The 16,435-nt window shown below is 28.7% G+C and overlaps 5 protein-coding genes across 9 annotated transcripts in view; 3 read left to right on the top strand and 2 right to left on the bottom strand.

The window, feature by feature from the left end:
• Positions 1-832: 832 nt before the first annotated feature.
• On the top strand, positions 833-2,637 carry LOC124490386 (uncharacterized). The gene is made up of 2 exons (XM_047052869.2): positions 833-1,746; positions 1,834-2,637. Exons 1-2 carry the CDS (start codon positions 1,383-1,385, stop codon positions 2,520-2,522), a joined length of 1,053 nt encoding a protein of 350 aa, XP_046908825.2. The 5' UTR covers positions 833-1,382; the 3' UTR covers positions 2,523-2,637.
• A 137-nt stretch (positions 2,638-2,774) lies between these two features.
• LOC124490384 (polyprenol dehydrogenase-like) lies at positions 2,775-4,714 on the bottom strand. Its single transcript, XM_047052866.2, is given in 5 exon segments — positions 2,775-3,186; positions 3,271-3,380; positions 3,383-3,707; positions 3,775-4,118; positions 4,236-4,714. Coding segments are annotated over 5 exon segments (1,203 nt in total). The 5' UTR covers positions 4,453-4,714; the 3' UTR covers positions 2,775-2,979.
• A 79-nt stretch (positions 4,715-4,793) lies between these two features.
• On the bottom strand, positions 4,794-7,671 carry LOC124490382 (WD repeat, SAM and U-box domain-containing protein 1). Of its 2 annotated transcripts, XM_047052863.2 has the most exons (8): positions 7,430-7,671; positions 6,750-7,110; positions 6,524-6,669; positions 6,260-6,459; positions 5,979-6,162; positions 5,385-5,893; positions 5,149-5,310; positions 4,794-5,047 (listed from the first exon to the last, which is right to left on the bottom strand). In XM_047052863.2, exons 2-8 carry the CDS (start codon positions 7,038-7,040, stop codon positions 4,875-4,877), a joined length of 1,665 nt encoding a protein of 554 aa, XP_046908819.2. In that variant the 5' UTR covers positions 7,041-7,110; positions 7,430-7,671; the 3' UTR covers positions 4,794-4,874. The 2 variants fall into 2 exon arrangements, with proteins under 2 accessions (XP_046908819.2, XP_075590605.1); XM_075734490.1 differs by having other exon boundaries at positions 6,750-7,671.
• A 202-nt stretch (positions 7,672-7,873) lies between these two features.
• On the top strand, positions 7,874-10,738 carry LOC124491152 (uncharacterized). 2 transcript variants are annotated; one of them, XM_047053773.2, is made up of 4 exons: positions 7,874-8,235; positions 8,310-8,483; positions 8,557-9,270; positions 9,353-10,738. In XM_047053773.2, the coding sequence occupies exons 1-4, from the start codon at positions 8,075-8,077 to the stop codon at positions 9,813-9,815; spliced, it is 1,512 nt and encodes a 503-aa protein (XP_046909729.2). In that variant the 5' UTR covers positions 7,874-8,074; the 3' UTR covers positions 9,816-10,738. The 2 variants fall into 2 exon arrangements, with proteins under 2 accessions (XP_046909729.2, XP_075590604.1); XM_075734489.1 differs by having other exon boundaries at positions 7,884-8,235; positions 8,560-9,270.
• A 1,422-nt stretch (positions 10,739-12,160) lies between these two features.
• The window catches only part of LOC124491150 (uncharacterized), a 26,751-nt gene continuing 22,476 nt past the window's right edge, over positions 12,161-16,435 (top strand). For all 3 annotated transcript variants that reach the window (XM_075734488.1, XM_075734487.1, XM_075734486.1), the window contains exons 1-3: positions 12,161-12,347; positions 12,610-13,107; positions 13,176-13,447. The gene's annotated coding sequence lies outside the window, so the exon portion shown is untranslated. The remainder of the gene's footprint in view (positions 12,348-12,609; positions 13,108-13,175; positions 13,448-16,435) is intronic.

Raw genomic sequence — 16,435 nt, 5'->3', positions numbered from 1 at the left:
GAAGAAGAAAAAGTGCACACATGAAAAAAAAAATTTTGTGTTTGCAAAGAAAATTTTTTTTTCTGTTTGATTATCATCATCATCATTATCATCATCATCATATGTGATGCTATTTTTAGGTTTGCTTAAATAATCATCATCATTTTGAAATTTTTTTTAATCGCATCACATTCGAATCTATATAATCAATAATAATCTATAAAATCAAACAAAATTCCCTGTTTAATCTTAGTATATGTGGTCATTATCATTCCAAAAATATCGCGTTTTTTTTAATTTTTAATAGATCCAGATTATGATGATGATAATGATGATAATGATAATGAAATGTCTGTGCGTGTTTATGTGTATATATGTTTTTGAAACATTGAATCCAAAAAAAAAATTTTTTTTTTCTTTCCATCATCATGAATATATATATAAAAATCAAATGAAGCGTACATCATTATCATTAAAGTATCGATTTTCATTCCATGATTCATGCCATCGTCGTCGTCGTCGTTGATGGTTTTCACACGCACACATACACACACACACAAGTGGTCGTTCTTGAAGCCAATCTTTTTCTTTTCTTTCTCATGTTTTTTTTTTCCTGTTTTAGGCGACATTGAATTTTTTTTTTTTTGCACATTTTCATTTTCATTTTAACCATCTTTTTATAATGCTGCTTCTGCTGCTGCTTTATTTTGTCTTGATGTTCATAGCGGCAATCCAACCCTATTATTGATTGACAAATGGCCACCAACCATACCACCATTGCTACCACCACCACCACCACCATCACCACCACCAACACCATCACCATGGAGAGAAAGAGAATTAAATTTTGAATGAATGAAAACGAAAAAAAAAAATGAAATTAAAATGGCATGCTTGGCTAACTGATTGACGGTTGTTTGATTAGCGTTTTTTTCTTCCAATGAATACACGATTCCTTCCTTCATTTTTGTGCTCTTTCCAAATTTTGATTATCAATGAAAAAAAAACGAAGCGCGCGCTTGTGCCCAGTACGTACCACACTCGAATATATTTATATTGGTTGAATATTCATCAATCATAATTGTTTTGTGTTTGTTGCTATTCGAAAGGATTATTATTCATTGTTAATGTGGTTAGTTGGTTGGTTTAAAATGAACACATAGAGGAAATGTGTATGTGTGTGTGTGTGTGTATAACATATGTCTAAAATAAACAAATCTGAAAATCAAAGAAAAAAAAAACGAATGTGAAAGAGAAATTATTATTATTATCGTCGTCGTCGTTTTTCCTTATTATCATTCGTATATTCGTATATACACACAAGTTATTTAAAATTGCAACCAAGAAATTAAAACCACCACCACCACCATAACCACCTTGTAATAATAACACAATAGACAATAATGAAATTTTCCAATATCAACAATACAATGTCATCATCATCATCATCATCATCATCGACATCGGCATCGACAAACGATACGACGAACAACAATACGGTTCGTTCATCGTCAAATCATCAACATCATCATCATCGTTATCGTCATTATAATAGTAATAATCATAGTCAACAATATTATCGTCACATGAATTTAAATCATAATCATCATCATCATTGTCATCGATGGATTAGACATAATCATCATCACCATCACCATCATCATCATCATCATCATCATCAAAATTATTATCATCGTAGAATTTTACCATTAAAAATGATGATTCCACCATTTGTTGTTGTTAAAATTTGTGATCATCATTATAAAGGTATATATGATATATGATTTTTCTATTGTCATTAATTTATTGATCTTGGATTTTTTTTTTGTTTTCATTTGGTTTTACATACCACAGTACCAAGTAATATTCTATGTCAATCGAGCCAATTTTTTAATGCACTAATTCATTTTTATAATAATAATAAAAATGATGATAATGATGATTCGATTGATAATGAACAACAACAACAACAGTGCACATCATCGGCTATAATCGATATGAATGAAATTGAAATTATTGAAAATGAAAATCAAGATGCATTCCGTATGATAATGAATCGATTATTAGCCACGGCTATTGATGATAATAATAATATTGAACAACAACAACAACAACAACAACAACAAATGGATACTTGCAGCCAACAACAACAACAACAACAACGACAACCGGATCAAGATTCATTAGATTTTCTATTCGATTGTGTACTTGTTTGTAGTAAATATTTCTTTGATTATCTTGAACTTACATATTCAGATGAATTTGTACAAAAATTGCGTAATTTTACAACCGAATTGGCTGTTACCGATATTATTATACCGAAAGATTATTATAATGTGAATGGCATTGAACAACAACAACGACAACATGTCGATATCACCAGTAGTAATGATGATACAAATTGTTGGCTATCGATGATTGAAATATATCGTTTAGCACAAGTTTATAATCTTGAATATTTATCCAATAAAATTTGGGAATTAATCAGAGAAAAACGTGCATATTTTTTACGTCGTTTACGAAATACCTATTATTTTTGGTGATGATTTTAAAATACACAATAATATTTTTATTTTACATAAACATTTGGATTCTGATTTTGTTTTGTTTTTCTGTGATTTTCTATACATAATATAATAAATGATTTTTTAAATTAAATTTTCAAATTTTGAAATTTCATTCGAAACAAACAAACAAACAAACAAAAAAAAACCGATGATCAACAACGATCACCATCCACAACATCAATGATGATAAAAATGTCAATGATCAAAGTGAGGAAAAAAAATGATTACAATTTTCAACATCAACAATCAAAAAATGTTTATTTGATTTGCCCAATAGGCCTTGGATTTGTTTGTTAGTAAGTAAATAAATAAGTAAGTAAGTAAGTAAACAAATCAAATCAATGGACCGAAAATAATTAATGAAAACCGAAATGTTTTTTTTTTTTTTTTGTTTGTTTGTTTGGAAAGTGGAAAAAAAATCAAATTGCTGAAATCAAAAAAATTTTTCAATTTCATCATTTGTAAGCCATGTACGTAAATCATTCCATGTTTGTTGCCAAAGTTGTTTCTGCATCCATAAATCATATGACAATTGACTGGATCGTTGCCGTTGACAATCTTCAAAATATTCACCACTTATTGTTTCAATTTTTCGTGATAATGTTGTAAACAATATTGTTTCGGCACCATCAGCAGCAGACTTGAGTTTTTTTTTTTTTTGGAGTAGAAAAAAATTTATTAATATTTTTATTCTTTTCAAAAAAAACAAAACAAAAATACTAACACGAAATAATGGTGATTCTCGAATTAGCCAAATATAACGAATAAAATTGAATGCATTCATTAGACCAGTACGACACATTCCTGGATGAAGACAATTTATTGTTACATTTGATCATTCAATAGTAGCCAACGATTAAATTGATAAGTAAACATTATTTGACATAATTTTGATTGACAATATGAATGATAAATGGAAAATAATTTCATTGAATTTAGATCATGAAGACGAATACCAAAACTAGCATGATGTGCACCAGATGAAACCATTATAATACGTCCTGGTTGTTGTTGTTGTTGTTGTTGTTCATTTGTTGATGATAATAATGGTAATAATTTAGCAATCAATAAACAATGACCATAATAATTAATGGCCATATGTTGTTCGAAATGATCATTGGTTATATTGTATGGTACAAACATTACACCACCATTGCATATCTAAATTAATTTTGAAAGAAAAAATTTTAATAATCCTTAACTATATGGTAGAAATAATCTCAATTACCAAATAATCAATTTTATTACATCTCATCTTGATTTGTGTGGCAAATTTTGCCACCGAATCCATTGATGATAGATCCAATGGCAGTAAAGTAATTTGATTTCGGTTATTACTTGATAATAATGATGGATCGATTTTTGTTATTAATTTTCTTTTCGCCTGTTCAATCATCATATCGTTGGCATCATCTTTCAACGTTGATGTTGCCGTAATGATTTGACAATTTTTTCCAACTAAATATCTACATACTTCCATACCGATACCACGAGTACCGCCGGTTATAACACAAATTTTTCCATGTAAATCAATATCACCAAATTCTTTACTGTAATCAAGTTTTTTGAAACCTAATAATATCATATATCATATCATTTTGTGATTGATGATGTAAATTTCGAAATGATGAAAAAAAAAATCAAATCTAAATATATGTATGTAATGAATGATTATCAAACCATACTTACCGAATATTTGTAAATGTCTAAACAATTCACGTATGGAATAATATGGACCAACAGCATAGATTAATATACCGGTCCATAGAATGAATATGAATTTATTGATGAAAATTTGAAATTTTCGTAGCCAAACATCTTTGAATCCTGGTTCGGATATTGTTAATTCGGTCATTTTTTTTTTGTTTTGTTTTGATTGACCAGTTGATTTGTTGATTTGTTGCATTCATACAAATGTGATTACAGTGGTAATAGAACAAACTCTAGTCGCGTACACTCACTTTTTACATAAACACCATTTGATTGACCTTGTTTTTTTTCTATATAGAAAAAAAAACATTTGACCAACATTACAAACAAGAAAATTTTTGAGAGAAAAATAGTATCCATCACTAACACAACATACTAACACGTTAACCTTGACTCTTGTTTCTTCATCTTCATCGTCGTTTTAGTCTTTTTTTTTTTTGTTTTGTTTTGCTCTCATCCATTACCTCTGGCCATCATTATTGGCCACTGTATACTAAATACTTGTAAATTGGAATTTTTAAAATTATCGAAAAAAACTTTATTTTTTTCTGTTATTTTAATACGACTATATATGACATCATAACGACAACAGAGACAGATAAATGAATCGAATTTGAATCAATCTTTTAATGGTATTGGTGGTATTGTACTACGAAATTTTTGTATCAAACTTCTTAGATTATAATTTGGTGTCAATATTTGACTGGCAAGTATTTCATTTGTCAATGGACTAGTAACATTTCCATCGGTTATCCATTTTTGCATTGCTAATCGTTCATATGAATGTCCATCTATATAATTTAAAGCAAAAAAAAAAAACGTCAACAACAACAACAACAACAGATATGATTTTAGATTTGATGAACAAAATTTTTTTAAATTTTCTTCAAACCTGAAGCAACAACCGGATCATTCATAACATCTTTGGTGATTGGACAACAAAATTCCATCGGTTTATGTATACGTTCATTTTCCATTTCATCTGTATTCAACCATAATGGATTTTTTAGAAACAAACTACTACGAAGAATTTTATTCCGATGACCTAAAGGTTCTGTGAGTGGATGAGAAAAAAAATGAATTGATTGATTGATTGATTGATAGGTAGACAAAAAAAAATTAGTATACCGATTCGTAGATTTGTAAGTAAAGCATCATGTGTTAGATGTAACAATTCTGGACCATCGATTTCATTTTTACGAAATATTTTCGTATACCGTCCAAGACCTAATGATGAAAGCCAATCACAAACATCATCCGGATTCCATTCGGTAGGGAATTTTTTCCGAAATAAATCATTTTCATTTTGTTGTTGTTGCTGCTGCTGTTCCTGTGATGATGTTGATGATGATGATAATGAATGTTTATTTAACATTTTTTTCTGCTGATTTATTGATTGATTATTATTTATTGATTCATCTGAATATTGTCGTTGTGTTGTCGCTCGTATATTAATATGTTTAACTTTAATTTTATTCAAATGCCAAACAATTATTGTTTGATCATTAGAACCGGATGCTAATAATTGATTATCATCAGAAAATGCACAACTGGTTACATAACGTTTATGTCCATCTAAACGATGGATCATTTGGCCAATTTTTGGATCCCAAACAATAACCATTTTATCACCGCCACTATTTTTTTGTTTGTTTGAATGCAAAAAAAAACATTTATTGTCTTGGATCTTGGATTATTCTAAAATGAAATGAATATACATACGCCGATGCTAATAATGAACCATCCATTGAGAATTTACAACAATTAACATTAGCATTATGACCAATTAATGTATGTGATAATGTTATTGAACAATTAAGGCCACCACTTATATGCCATAATTTGACTAAATCATCATTTCCACATGTTGCTAATAGATAAAAACTTTGTAATGGACCATCGGCAACTATTATGGGCAGTATTGTATATTTGTCCACCATTAATCAATCAATCAATCAAACAAATAAACAAACAAACAAACAAGCAAATATTATATTATTTACCATTCACTTCATATTGTGAACTAAAATCACAACCTAAAACACCAAGATCATGTGCAACTTCATATGTCATTAGATAGGAAACATTTCCATATTTTGTGTCCCATAATTTTAGATCACCTGAACTTGAACATGAAATCATATATGTACTATCAGGTGTAAATGAACAGCCAGTTATTTTTGCATCATGTTTATATAATGTTCTACATATGAATCATATATGGAAATTAGTAAATTCAAAGCAAAGAAAAAAAAACCACCACTTACTTTATACGTGTTCTTGTACTAATATCCCAAACGACTAATGTTTCATCATCAGCACCGGATGCTAATAATGCTGATGATGGTGAAAAACAACAGACACGTATTGCACTTCTTGATTCATGCATCATTTTTAATACTTGTTCACCATTCTTGATGTGAATTGATTGATTGATTATAATTAATTAATTAAAAATGAATAATGAAGATGAAAAAAAATAGAAAAACTAACCTGACTATTCCACAGAATAATACAACCATCAGTAGATGCTGATGCAATAATAGTACCGAATGGTGAATAACGTACACAATTAACACCATATTCATGTCCAATCAATGTGGATAATTTTGGTTTATCAAAATATTGTTGATCATTTGATTCCCAAAGCCTAATGGTACGATCATTTGAACAGCTAACCAATTTACGATGGCCATTAAAATCTATCCAATTTACATCCGATTGATGACCAGTTAATATTTGATACAATGTTTCTGAAGACATATTTTTTTTGTTTTTTTTCATTCATTTAACCAGAATAACGAAACGTTGCTTGCGAAACCACCACCACCACCATTGACAGCTAACTACCAAACTAATCACAAAAAAGAAGAGAACAAAAAAACTGGGTTAATTTATCTTATATATATTCGATTTAAGACAAAAAAAGACGTGAAAAACAAAATTTAAACAAAAAAAAACATATCTGGCTCATCTATATATATACTTTGTCTGTGTTTTTTTGAATGTACGTCAAAAAGTTTCATATATTTGCAACAAAAACAGTATATAATCAAAAGCCAAAAGTTTTTTCTTTATATTTCTCAAATGAAAAAAAAATTACATAACTTTTGAAAAAAAAAATTCATGTCGCCAAGATACGACGAACAGCTCGGCCAACAAATTCTTTTTACCTGTCATTTGTTCTTGATCACGTCTGGCATAATACTGACGATAATAGCAATAACAAAAAGACGATGAAGACGATGACGATGAAGAAGAATTTTCATTTTTATTCCCTGAATTTTCTCATGATTTTTTTTTCTTTGTAATTTTCGATTGCAATAATTGATTGGATATTGATTTTTGTTTGTTGTTGTTGTTGGATAACGTATGAATCATTTTTTTTATAGACAATGTTTTCTTTTGTTTTTAATAATCAATCACACAGTAATAATAATAATTTTAAAAATTCTAAGTTTTTGAATTTCACTTCTTTTTCATTTATTTTTGAAAATTTAAAGTTCTCGAAAAGAAAAAAAAATTTTTTTTTTTACTGGACTGATATTTATGAACGGCACAAATGAAATTTTCAAGCTTTTGTGTCTGTCTGTCTTTCTGTGATGTTGATGTTGTTGTTTTTTTTTCGATGTTGTTGTTGTTGTTTGCTGTTCTTTCTTTTACTTGCTCATTTTCGATTTTTTTTTTGTTCGCTGGGTTTTTTCTTTTCTTGTTTGCATAAATTTTTTTCATTTTTTTTCTTGCTTAAACAAAACAAACATATTGGAATTGATAAATAGAATTTTCGCCATTAAAATTTCGTTTATATTTGAAGAATAATGGAACAAAGGAATAGACCGATTATTGGTCATCATACGACCTCATCATCATCATCATCATCATCATCAACCACCACCGATACGGATACAGCAAATTTATCATCATCATCATCGAATGGCAATAATGGACGATCTCTTGGACGTATAGAGATACAAATTGAGTAATTTATATATATTGATTTTCCATTGATTAATCACATTAATAATAACCAAAAATAAAATTATTATTCTCAAGGCATACATCAAGAATGGAATCGGATTCTACTGGCGCTAATTCTTCCCCTCATATAACATTTAATTATCCTTTTCTTATGCGTAGAGATTTATCACAGGCTTCTCTACCATCATCAATGCAAAGAAATCGTATAGCTGAACGTGAACGTAATTATTATAGGCAATATTATTTAAGGTATGGTATTATTCTCATTATGGCTATTGTGATGATAATAATTCAAATTCGGATTCCTAATTTTTTCAAATAGAAGATATCGACCAGGTTCATCATCATCGTCGTCGAATGATTCTTCATCAGCAACTACAGCATCAGCAGCAGCAGTAGAATCATCATCAACAACAACAGTAGCATCAACAACACCACCTACATCAACATTAACTAATGCAAGACCAATAGAATTTGAGACAACAGTTTATCGGCCGAATTTATCTCGAATTGCTTCACAGATAGTTTTATCACCAATTCAAGTTACCTTTCCAGCCACGCCAACATTACCATTAGTGGTATCAACATCTGCGGATAATGTACAAAATAATCGTCGAAATATGAATGTATCATCAAATGCGCAAGATGTAACCATATCAACATTACCACCATCATCGGCAACATCGACATCAACAGCAAATCAAACGGAAATATTGACAACCAGTGGTGATATTGTACGTAATGTTTTCGAAAGATTACATGGTACAGCACTTCAATTGAATCGTGATGGTCATTGGTTTAATCTACAGAATGGATTAACTAAACAGGAAATAAATCGTCATACTATTTCCTATGAATATAAACCAAAAAAACGAAAACGAATGAAAAGAATTGTCGATAATAACAATAATAATAATAATGGTGGGGGTGGTTCAGGTGAATGTAGCCGAAGTTTTAATAGCCAACAAAATCAAACAAGTGAAAGTGAAGTTTGTTCAATATGTTTGGATCATTTCTGTATCAACATTACTGTCAGGTATGTTTGTCTGTTTGTCTGTTGTGTTTCAAATGAAATCATTGATTTTTTTTTATTCAAATTTTTTTTTTTTTTTTTGCAGACGATTACCTTGTCTTCATGTGTTTCATATAAAATGTATTGATAAATGGTTGAAACAGAATAAAAAATGTCCAATATGTCGAATATCGATTGCCATTGATTATGAAAAAATGTTTTCATCATTAAATTCAGGAATCAGTATTGAACAATGTTTAAATCAACAGGAATCATCACTTGGTTCGAATATAGCAAGTTTTCTACAAGAATTGACCGATCTACAACAATTGGTTTATGATTTGCCTACAAATAATGGAATGGCACGGCATTCATTATTTAATTATGGCCAGATTTCTTCAAATAATAATGATAATAATAATAACAATAACAATAATAGCAGAAACAATAATGATCAACAACAACAAACGGCTTCAATAAATAATAATAATGATAATGTTGTTGATGGTGGTATGGTCAACGATAATAATAATAACAACATTATCAATGATAATAATCGAAACATTTGAATCAATTTTAATGATTCGATTCATTCTATTGATTGGTTGATTGATTGATTGATTATATTTTAATTCTAAGTCAATACAAAAAAAAATTTATTGATCATCAAATCATTGAATCCATAATGTTTTCATCCATCAAATTTTTTTCATCAAAAAAAAAAAAAAAAATCAACAACAACAACGATAACGATATATCCATATTGTGCCTTTTTTTCGTTATTCATTCAAAATGGATGAAAAAACGAAAAAAAAAACAACAACAACAACAATAACAAAGCGAAAATAAAAGCAAAAAAAAACCTCAAATCCTAATCATCATCATCATCATCATATTTTTTAATCCCCGAATACACAAGGCATCAACTTGCAACTTGTCAACAATATATTCAGGCTGCAATGTTTTTTTTCTTCTTAGCTGATAATGAAATTTTATTTTTTTTCTTTCAATTATATTCTGATCACCTAATTAACATACATCACATGATTATATTAATTTCACCTGGATATATAAACAATATGATGATGATAACTTGTAGAAAATTTTTCACACACATCAACACAAACATCAAATTGATAAATTATGTATCAATTTTGAACAAGAAACAAAACGAAAAAAAACGGTAATAGATGATCTCTGGGTATTCAATATATATAAATATAAATATAATTTTTCCAATTTCTCTCTCATTCGTTCTCTCATCAATTGATTGATTGATTGATTGACGCTTTAATAATATCAAATCAAATCAAATGAAATGAAATGATTTTTTTTTTCTATTTGTCTTTCTATTTTTCATTGATTGTTTGTTTTTTTCATTTCATTTTTTTTCCACAAACACCCGCATACACACCCACCCACACACACGTCAATTATGTTTTTTTTTTATTATTTCTCGAATTCAAATTAAAAAAAAAGAATATTGAAAAAATCGATTTTGTCTGTTTGATCATCATGATGATGGTGATGTTTGTTTTAGATTTTTTTTTTCATTCATCATCACAAAATGAAGATGATTATCGTCATCATCGTCATTGGTTTATTTGTTTGATTCTTTCTTTCTCATTTCCAATCATCACATCAATTATTTCGGATATTCAAAATCACTAGGGATCGCGTATTTTTCATCCAGGAAATCTAACGACAACAACAAGGATTACACCATTGCTTTGGTGCGTATGCGTCTGTGTGTGTGTGTGTGTGCATACATTTTGAATTCAATAAGAAACGAAATGAAAACGAAAATGAAGAAATTAAAAATCAATTCCAGAATGAAAAAAAAAATAGAATCGAAATCGAGAAAAAAAATCCAAATGTTTATATTTTCGGGAAATGTTTGTTCGAAATATTCTTAGATTTTTTTTTCCTTGATTCTTGATGGTCCGGAAGTTTATTGTCATTTTTGTTCGGGTGTTTTTTTTTTTTTTTTTTTTTTTTTTTTTTTTTGGTACACACACACACAGATTATTATTTTCAATAATGATGATGATAATAATGTAGTGTAAGTCTACAATGGAATTTATAGAATCTATCTATATAAATGTGTGTGTGTGTGTGTTAACAGCAAACTATTTTCACATTATAATTAAGATATCTGATGATGATGGTGATGGTGATGGTAATGATGGTGATGGTGATGTTTAGAAACGAAAGTTTTTTTTTTCGTTATCGACATTCAGACACACAAACACACACACAGACACAGTGATTCATCGATAACAAGAAACGAAAAAAAAAATATCGAAAAAACATAAGGAGGAAACAAGCAAGATAAAAAAAAAAAATAAAATCTACTAATCAGTTGCTACTGATTTATTTTTTCTCCTTACTCTTTTTTTTTGATTTTGGTTTTGTTCCAATAATTTTTCTTTCGTTTGGATAATAATAATAATAATAATAATTTTCGGTAATAATCGTCGTATTATTAATGATAATAATAATAATATGTTTATTTATTGCCACTAGCTAATAATAATCGTATTATTAAAGCCATTTTTAAATGTGATATATATTGTGAAGAGAAATGAAAATTGTCCAACAAAAAAAAATGATGTCGATGTTGATGATGATGATGATTATGACGACTACTACGACAACAATGACGTCGACTCAGTCGAAATATTCGAAATGTAGTTCGAGGTTCATTCTCTCTGATTCCCCATATATTCTGGTTTGTGTGTGTTTGTCGAATTTTTTATTTTTATTCTTATTTTAATCGTGCATTGAAAATCAAATAAGACAGACACACACACACACACACAAGTAGACACGCAAGCGCATCAAAAAAAAAATTTGTTTTGCAATTTATACAAGGAACAACGATGATGATGATGGTGATGATCAATGACGGGCACCGGAGATTGCACACATTTTTAGTTTTCAATTCATTCATGGTTTAGATTTTAACTTCGATCATCACATCATTGTCATCAACATCGTCGTCGTTGTCGTCGTCGTCTATTTTTTTTACGGTTATTTTATATGTGCGACCAACAACAAGCGACAAATTCTCGAAATATAACTAGCAATATTTTACAAAAGTAAGTGCAACATACACACACACACACTGAGAAAGATTGACAGTCAGTTCGACAAGTCAATTTTGATCATATATGAAAATTTTTTTTAGATTTGTTTTTCTTTCTCATTTAACCATTATATTAACGATTTCAATGAATATATGTTTTTCGTTTTTTTTTTGCATTTTATGTGTGTATGATTGGATTTTCTTTTCAATTTTTTTTTTTTATTTTCCGATCAAATAATTGATAATCGAAAATTTTTTATTTTTTATTTTTCTAGAATTTTGAATTCCTATAGGAAAATCTATGTGAAAATGTCAAAACATTCAGTGATGTATGTGCCGTCGTCGTCGTCGTCGTCGTCTATATCTACCATTTTGTAGCCTCATTACTGTCGTTATCGCCATTCTATAATTTCCGCGCTTTTTTTTGTTTTGTTTTGTTTATTTATTTATTCGATTGTCATTACCCCATTCTTGAACATTATCATCATCATCATCATCATTGTCGTCATTTTATTATCAAACATTTTTTCTGTTGTTGTTGTCGTTGTTTTGCTCATGGCTCAATGTTTTTATTCCGGACCAAATTCTTGAAAGAATATTAGAATTATCTGTGGTCATTTATTCAATTTTTTGTTTGTTTGTTTGCTGCACACACACACACACACACACATTCATCAGAATGTTTCACCAGCAACAACAACAACAACAACAACGACAACAACAACAACGATAACAATAATCAACGACAACAATAATCACCGTATGTGGAATGTGTGAGTTCCGTTTATTTTTTAGTTTTTCAGTTTTTTTTATGTTTTTGTTTGTCATTTATGAAAATTAGATTTTTTTTTTGTTTGTTTGCTGTACAGTAGACTGTACAGGATTTCCGGTTTATATTTTAGGATTTGAGATTTGGTTCACACAGTTTCATTTTTTTTTTATAATCAAAAATTCACTGTTTTCATTCATCAACGAGCAATTCATCAACCACCACCACCACCACCACCAGCACCACCATCATCACCGTTTTTAAAAAAAAAATAAAATAACGAATTGAATCCATCGATGGGGATTCGTTAATCAAATTACATTTGATGAAAATAAATGAGAAAGGTTTGTTCATCTTTTTTTTTTTTGCTTTCGCTTCTTTTTTCTGGTCAAAATTTTCTTTCTTTTTTTACGAAAAAAAAATTCAATTATTGGTGTTCATCATCATCATCATCATCAGTGTGTGTGTGTGCTATTTTTGGAATGAAAAATTTATTGAATCAAAAAAATGGAATCAAATGAAATGAAATTTCATTATCACCATTCAATTGAAAATGAAATTTTATATCCATTTTTTTTCACCACTGATCCCTTTTCATTTATTGTTCCATCCAAAGTGTTCAATTTATGCTTATTTTTCAAAAAAAAATGATCCAATTAATCAAAATCCGGTTTTTTTTATTTTTTTTAGCTGTATAGTATTTATATTAGTATCCATAGATATTTATCTTGAGTATGCGAATCAGACATTATGATGATGATGATCATCGTTATCATCATCACTTGATGCCATCATTGAATGATAATAAAAAAACAATGATGATGACTAGTTCAATCTCAAGACATTCAATAACAATTACAATCAACAACAACAAAGGAATTTATCTTCCAACATCAACAAATTACATTTAATTAATTTTGATTTATGATGATGATGATGTTATGATTGTTTTATTTGATTCACGTACCTATTATCATCATCATCATCATCGTGATGATCATTGAAGATATGATAACCATTTGTATGGTTTAATAATAATAATAATAACAACAACCTACAAATGAATATAGTGACAACTCTTAAATCGTTATATTCAATGGTGTTTTGTTTTGTTTTGTTTTTTTGTGTGTTTTTTTTTTGTTTTTTGTTATGTTGATATTTTTGGTTGTTCTTTTTTTTCCTTGTTTTCTCCATTCATTCATTCATTCATCCATTTATTTATGGTGTTCCAAAAAAAAACTTGAGTAATTTTTTTCCGTTTATTCTGTTAAACTGTTCTTGTATCTGTGTGTGTGTATCTTATTCTTTATTCTTTGTATTTTTTTTCTTGATTCATTATTAATTCAGTGTCTGTTTTTCCATGTGTGTGTGTGTGTGTGTGTGTGTTGTTGATTGAATTCAATTGTGTTTTGTATTTATTTTTGGTTTGTGTATATATGATAAATCCTATGAAATTGATAACAAACTGTTCACTGTTTTCAACACACCATTGTTGTTTGTTTTCCATTGTTGTTGTTGTTGTTGTTGTTGGTTTTCTTTTTCCGGTATTGACCAATGGCCAACAGGGGAATTCAAACAAACGACGATACAACAACAACAACAACAACCGGACAATAAATAACAGTTATAGGAAATTTGATAATTTTTCTTTCTAGCTTGTCTTTGTTGTTGTTGTTGTTTTTGTTGTTGCCAATAATAATAAATTGATCAACGCCCAAATATAAGTTGAAACAGTAATAATTTATTCCATTCTATTATGTTTAGATGATTGTGTGGTGATAGTGGTGATGGTGGTGATGGTGGTGGTGGTGGTGGTGATAATAATAATAAAGTTGAATGAATTGGGCGTCATACGATATTATTTAGATATAATGATGATAATGAAAAGGTTTATTATTAGTGTCATTTTTAACACACACACTGTGTGTGTGTGTGTATGTTTATGACATAAAAATACAGTGTTTATTAGCCAAATTTAATTGATTAAAATGTTTGATATGATGATGATATTTGTGTTCAAATGTGAAATGATTTCATTCGATCGATCGATCGATCGATTGACACCAATTGGCTATAATTGGTTTTTTTTTGTTTTGTTTTAAAAATAATCCAAATACATACATTAGGAAAAAAATCGATGTGAACAAAAAAGAAACAAAAAAAAAACGCGTGCTACCACATGATCGTCTCATTCATTCATTCATTCATTCAATCGATCATCAGCATTTAAAAAAAAATCTGAATCTAAATTCGTGTTGATGTTTTTTTTTCTTCGTTTTTCTCACTGAAAACAAGCGAATAAGAAGACAAAAAAAAATCATAAATCAATTGCTGCTTAAACTTTACAATTTTGTAAACTTTTTTTTGCTGTTTCGTTTCGTTTCGTTTTGTTTTTATTTCGATTCGGATTTTTTCGTTTTTTTCACATTTATCCAAATGAAATGAATGAATGAATCAATGGATGAAAAAACTTCTGATTCTTTTTTGATGAGAATTGAAGATTTTTTTTCGTGTGTGCGTGCGTTTTTTTTTAGTGTGTGTGTTAAGAATAAGTTTTCATTGTATTTAAATTGTATGCATACATTTATAGTCGTCATAAACATCGATAGTTTTTTTTTTGTTTGTTACCCATTCCTGCTTGAATTATTGCTTTCATTGTTCACATTCATTCGGTTCATTCGATTTGGTTATACATCATTATATTAAATAAATATTACAAAAGAAAATTTATAAAAAAAAAAATAAAAAACGATCATCATCATCATCATCATCATTGGTTGATGATTGTCGTCACCACATGGATGGATGGATGAATGAATGTGCTGTAAAGTTGAATAGATGTGAAAAAAAAATTTTGAAAATGAAATGAATCGAACAAGAAACAAAAAAAAACTTTGTTCAAATAGCAGCAGCAGCAAAAACAATTGTAATGTATTTGAATCGCAGAAGAAATTGATAATGATAGTGATTCAAATACAAAAACAGAAACAAAACAAAACAAAAAAAAGTTCGACAAGTAATGATTATCGTTTTTTTTGTTTTGTTTTGTTTTGTTTTTTTTTTTTTTTGGTTTGGCCGATTATTATTGTTGGACCATACCAATATCAGACATGAACAAATAAATGGCCATCTATAGATTGAATCTTTTTTTTCTTTTTTGATTTTTTTTGTGTGTGTCTGTTCATTCATGTGCTCTTTGACTTTCAATACAAATCGTCTTCATATTTGTTGTTGTCGTTGTCGTTATAGTCGATCATCAACATCATTATTCAATGCATCATACAAGTCAATATCAATGGTCAATATATGTCATTTTTTTTGATATTTTCACT

The sequence above is a fragment of the Dermatophagoides farinae genome, chromosome 10 (assembly GCF_024713945.1).
Source record: "Dermatophagoides farinae isolate YC_2012a chromosome 10, ASM2471394v1, whole genome shotgun sequence".
In the NCBI taxonomy this organism is placed as follows: Eukaryota; Metazoa; Arthropoda; class Arachnida; order Sarcoptiformes; family Pyroglyphidae; genus Dermatophagoides; species Dermatophagoides farinae.
Note: the sequence above shows the minus strand (reverse complement) of the source record. Positions and strands in the feature narration are given on the sequence as shown.

Coding starts and splice junctions, on each gene's coding strand:
- LOC124490386 (XM_047052869.2), top strand. CDS start 1,383: ATGAAATTTTCCAATATCAACAATACAATGTCATCATCATCATCATCA. Junction 1,747..1,833: donor TTGTGATCATCATTATAAAG/GTATATATGATA, acceptor TACATACCACAG/TACCAAGTAATATTCTATGT.
- LOC124490382 (XM_075734490.1), bottom strand. CDS start 7,040: ATGAAAAAAAACAAAAAAAATATGTCTTCAGAAACATTGTATCAAATA. Junction 5,894..5,978: donor GGTTCATTATTAGCATCGGC/GTATGTATATTC, acceptor ACAAAAAAATAG/TGGCGGTGATAAAATGGTTA. Junction 5,048..5,148: donor TGATCCGGTTGTTGCTTCAG/GTTTGAAGAAAA, acceptor TAAATTATATAG/ATGGACATTCATATGAACGA.
- LOC124491152 (XM_047053773.2), top strand. CDS start 8,075: ATGGAACAAAGGAATAGACCGATTATTGGTCATCATACGACCTCATCA. Junction 8,236..8,309: donor CGTATAGAGATACAAATTGA/GTAATTTATATA, acceptor ATTATTCTCAAG/GCATACATCAAGAATGGAAT. Junction 8,484..8,556: donor TATAGGCAATATTATTTAAG/GTATGGTATTAT, acceptor TTTTTCAAATAG/AAGATATCGACCAGGTTCAT.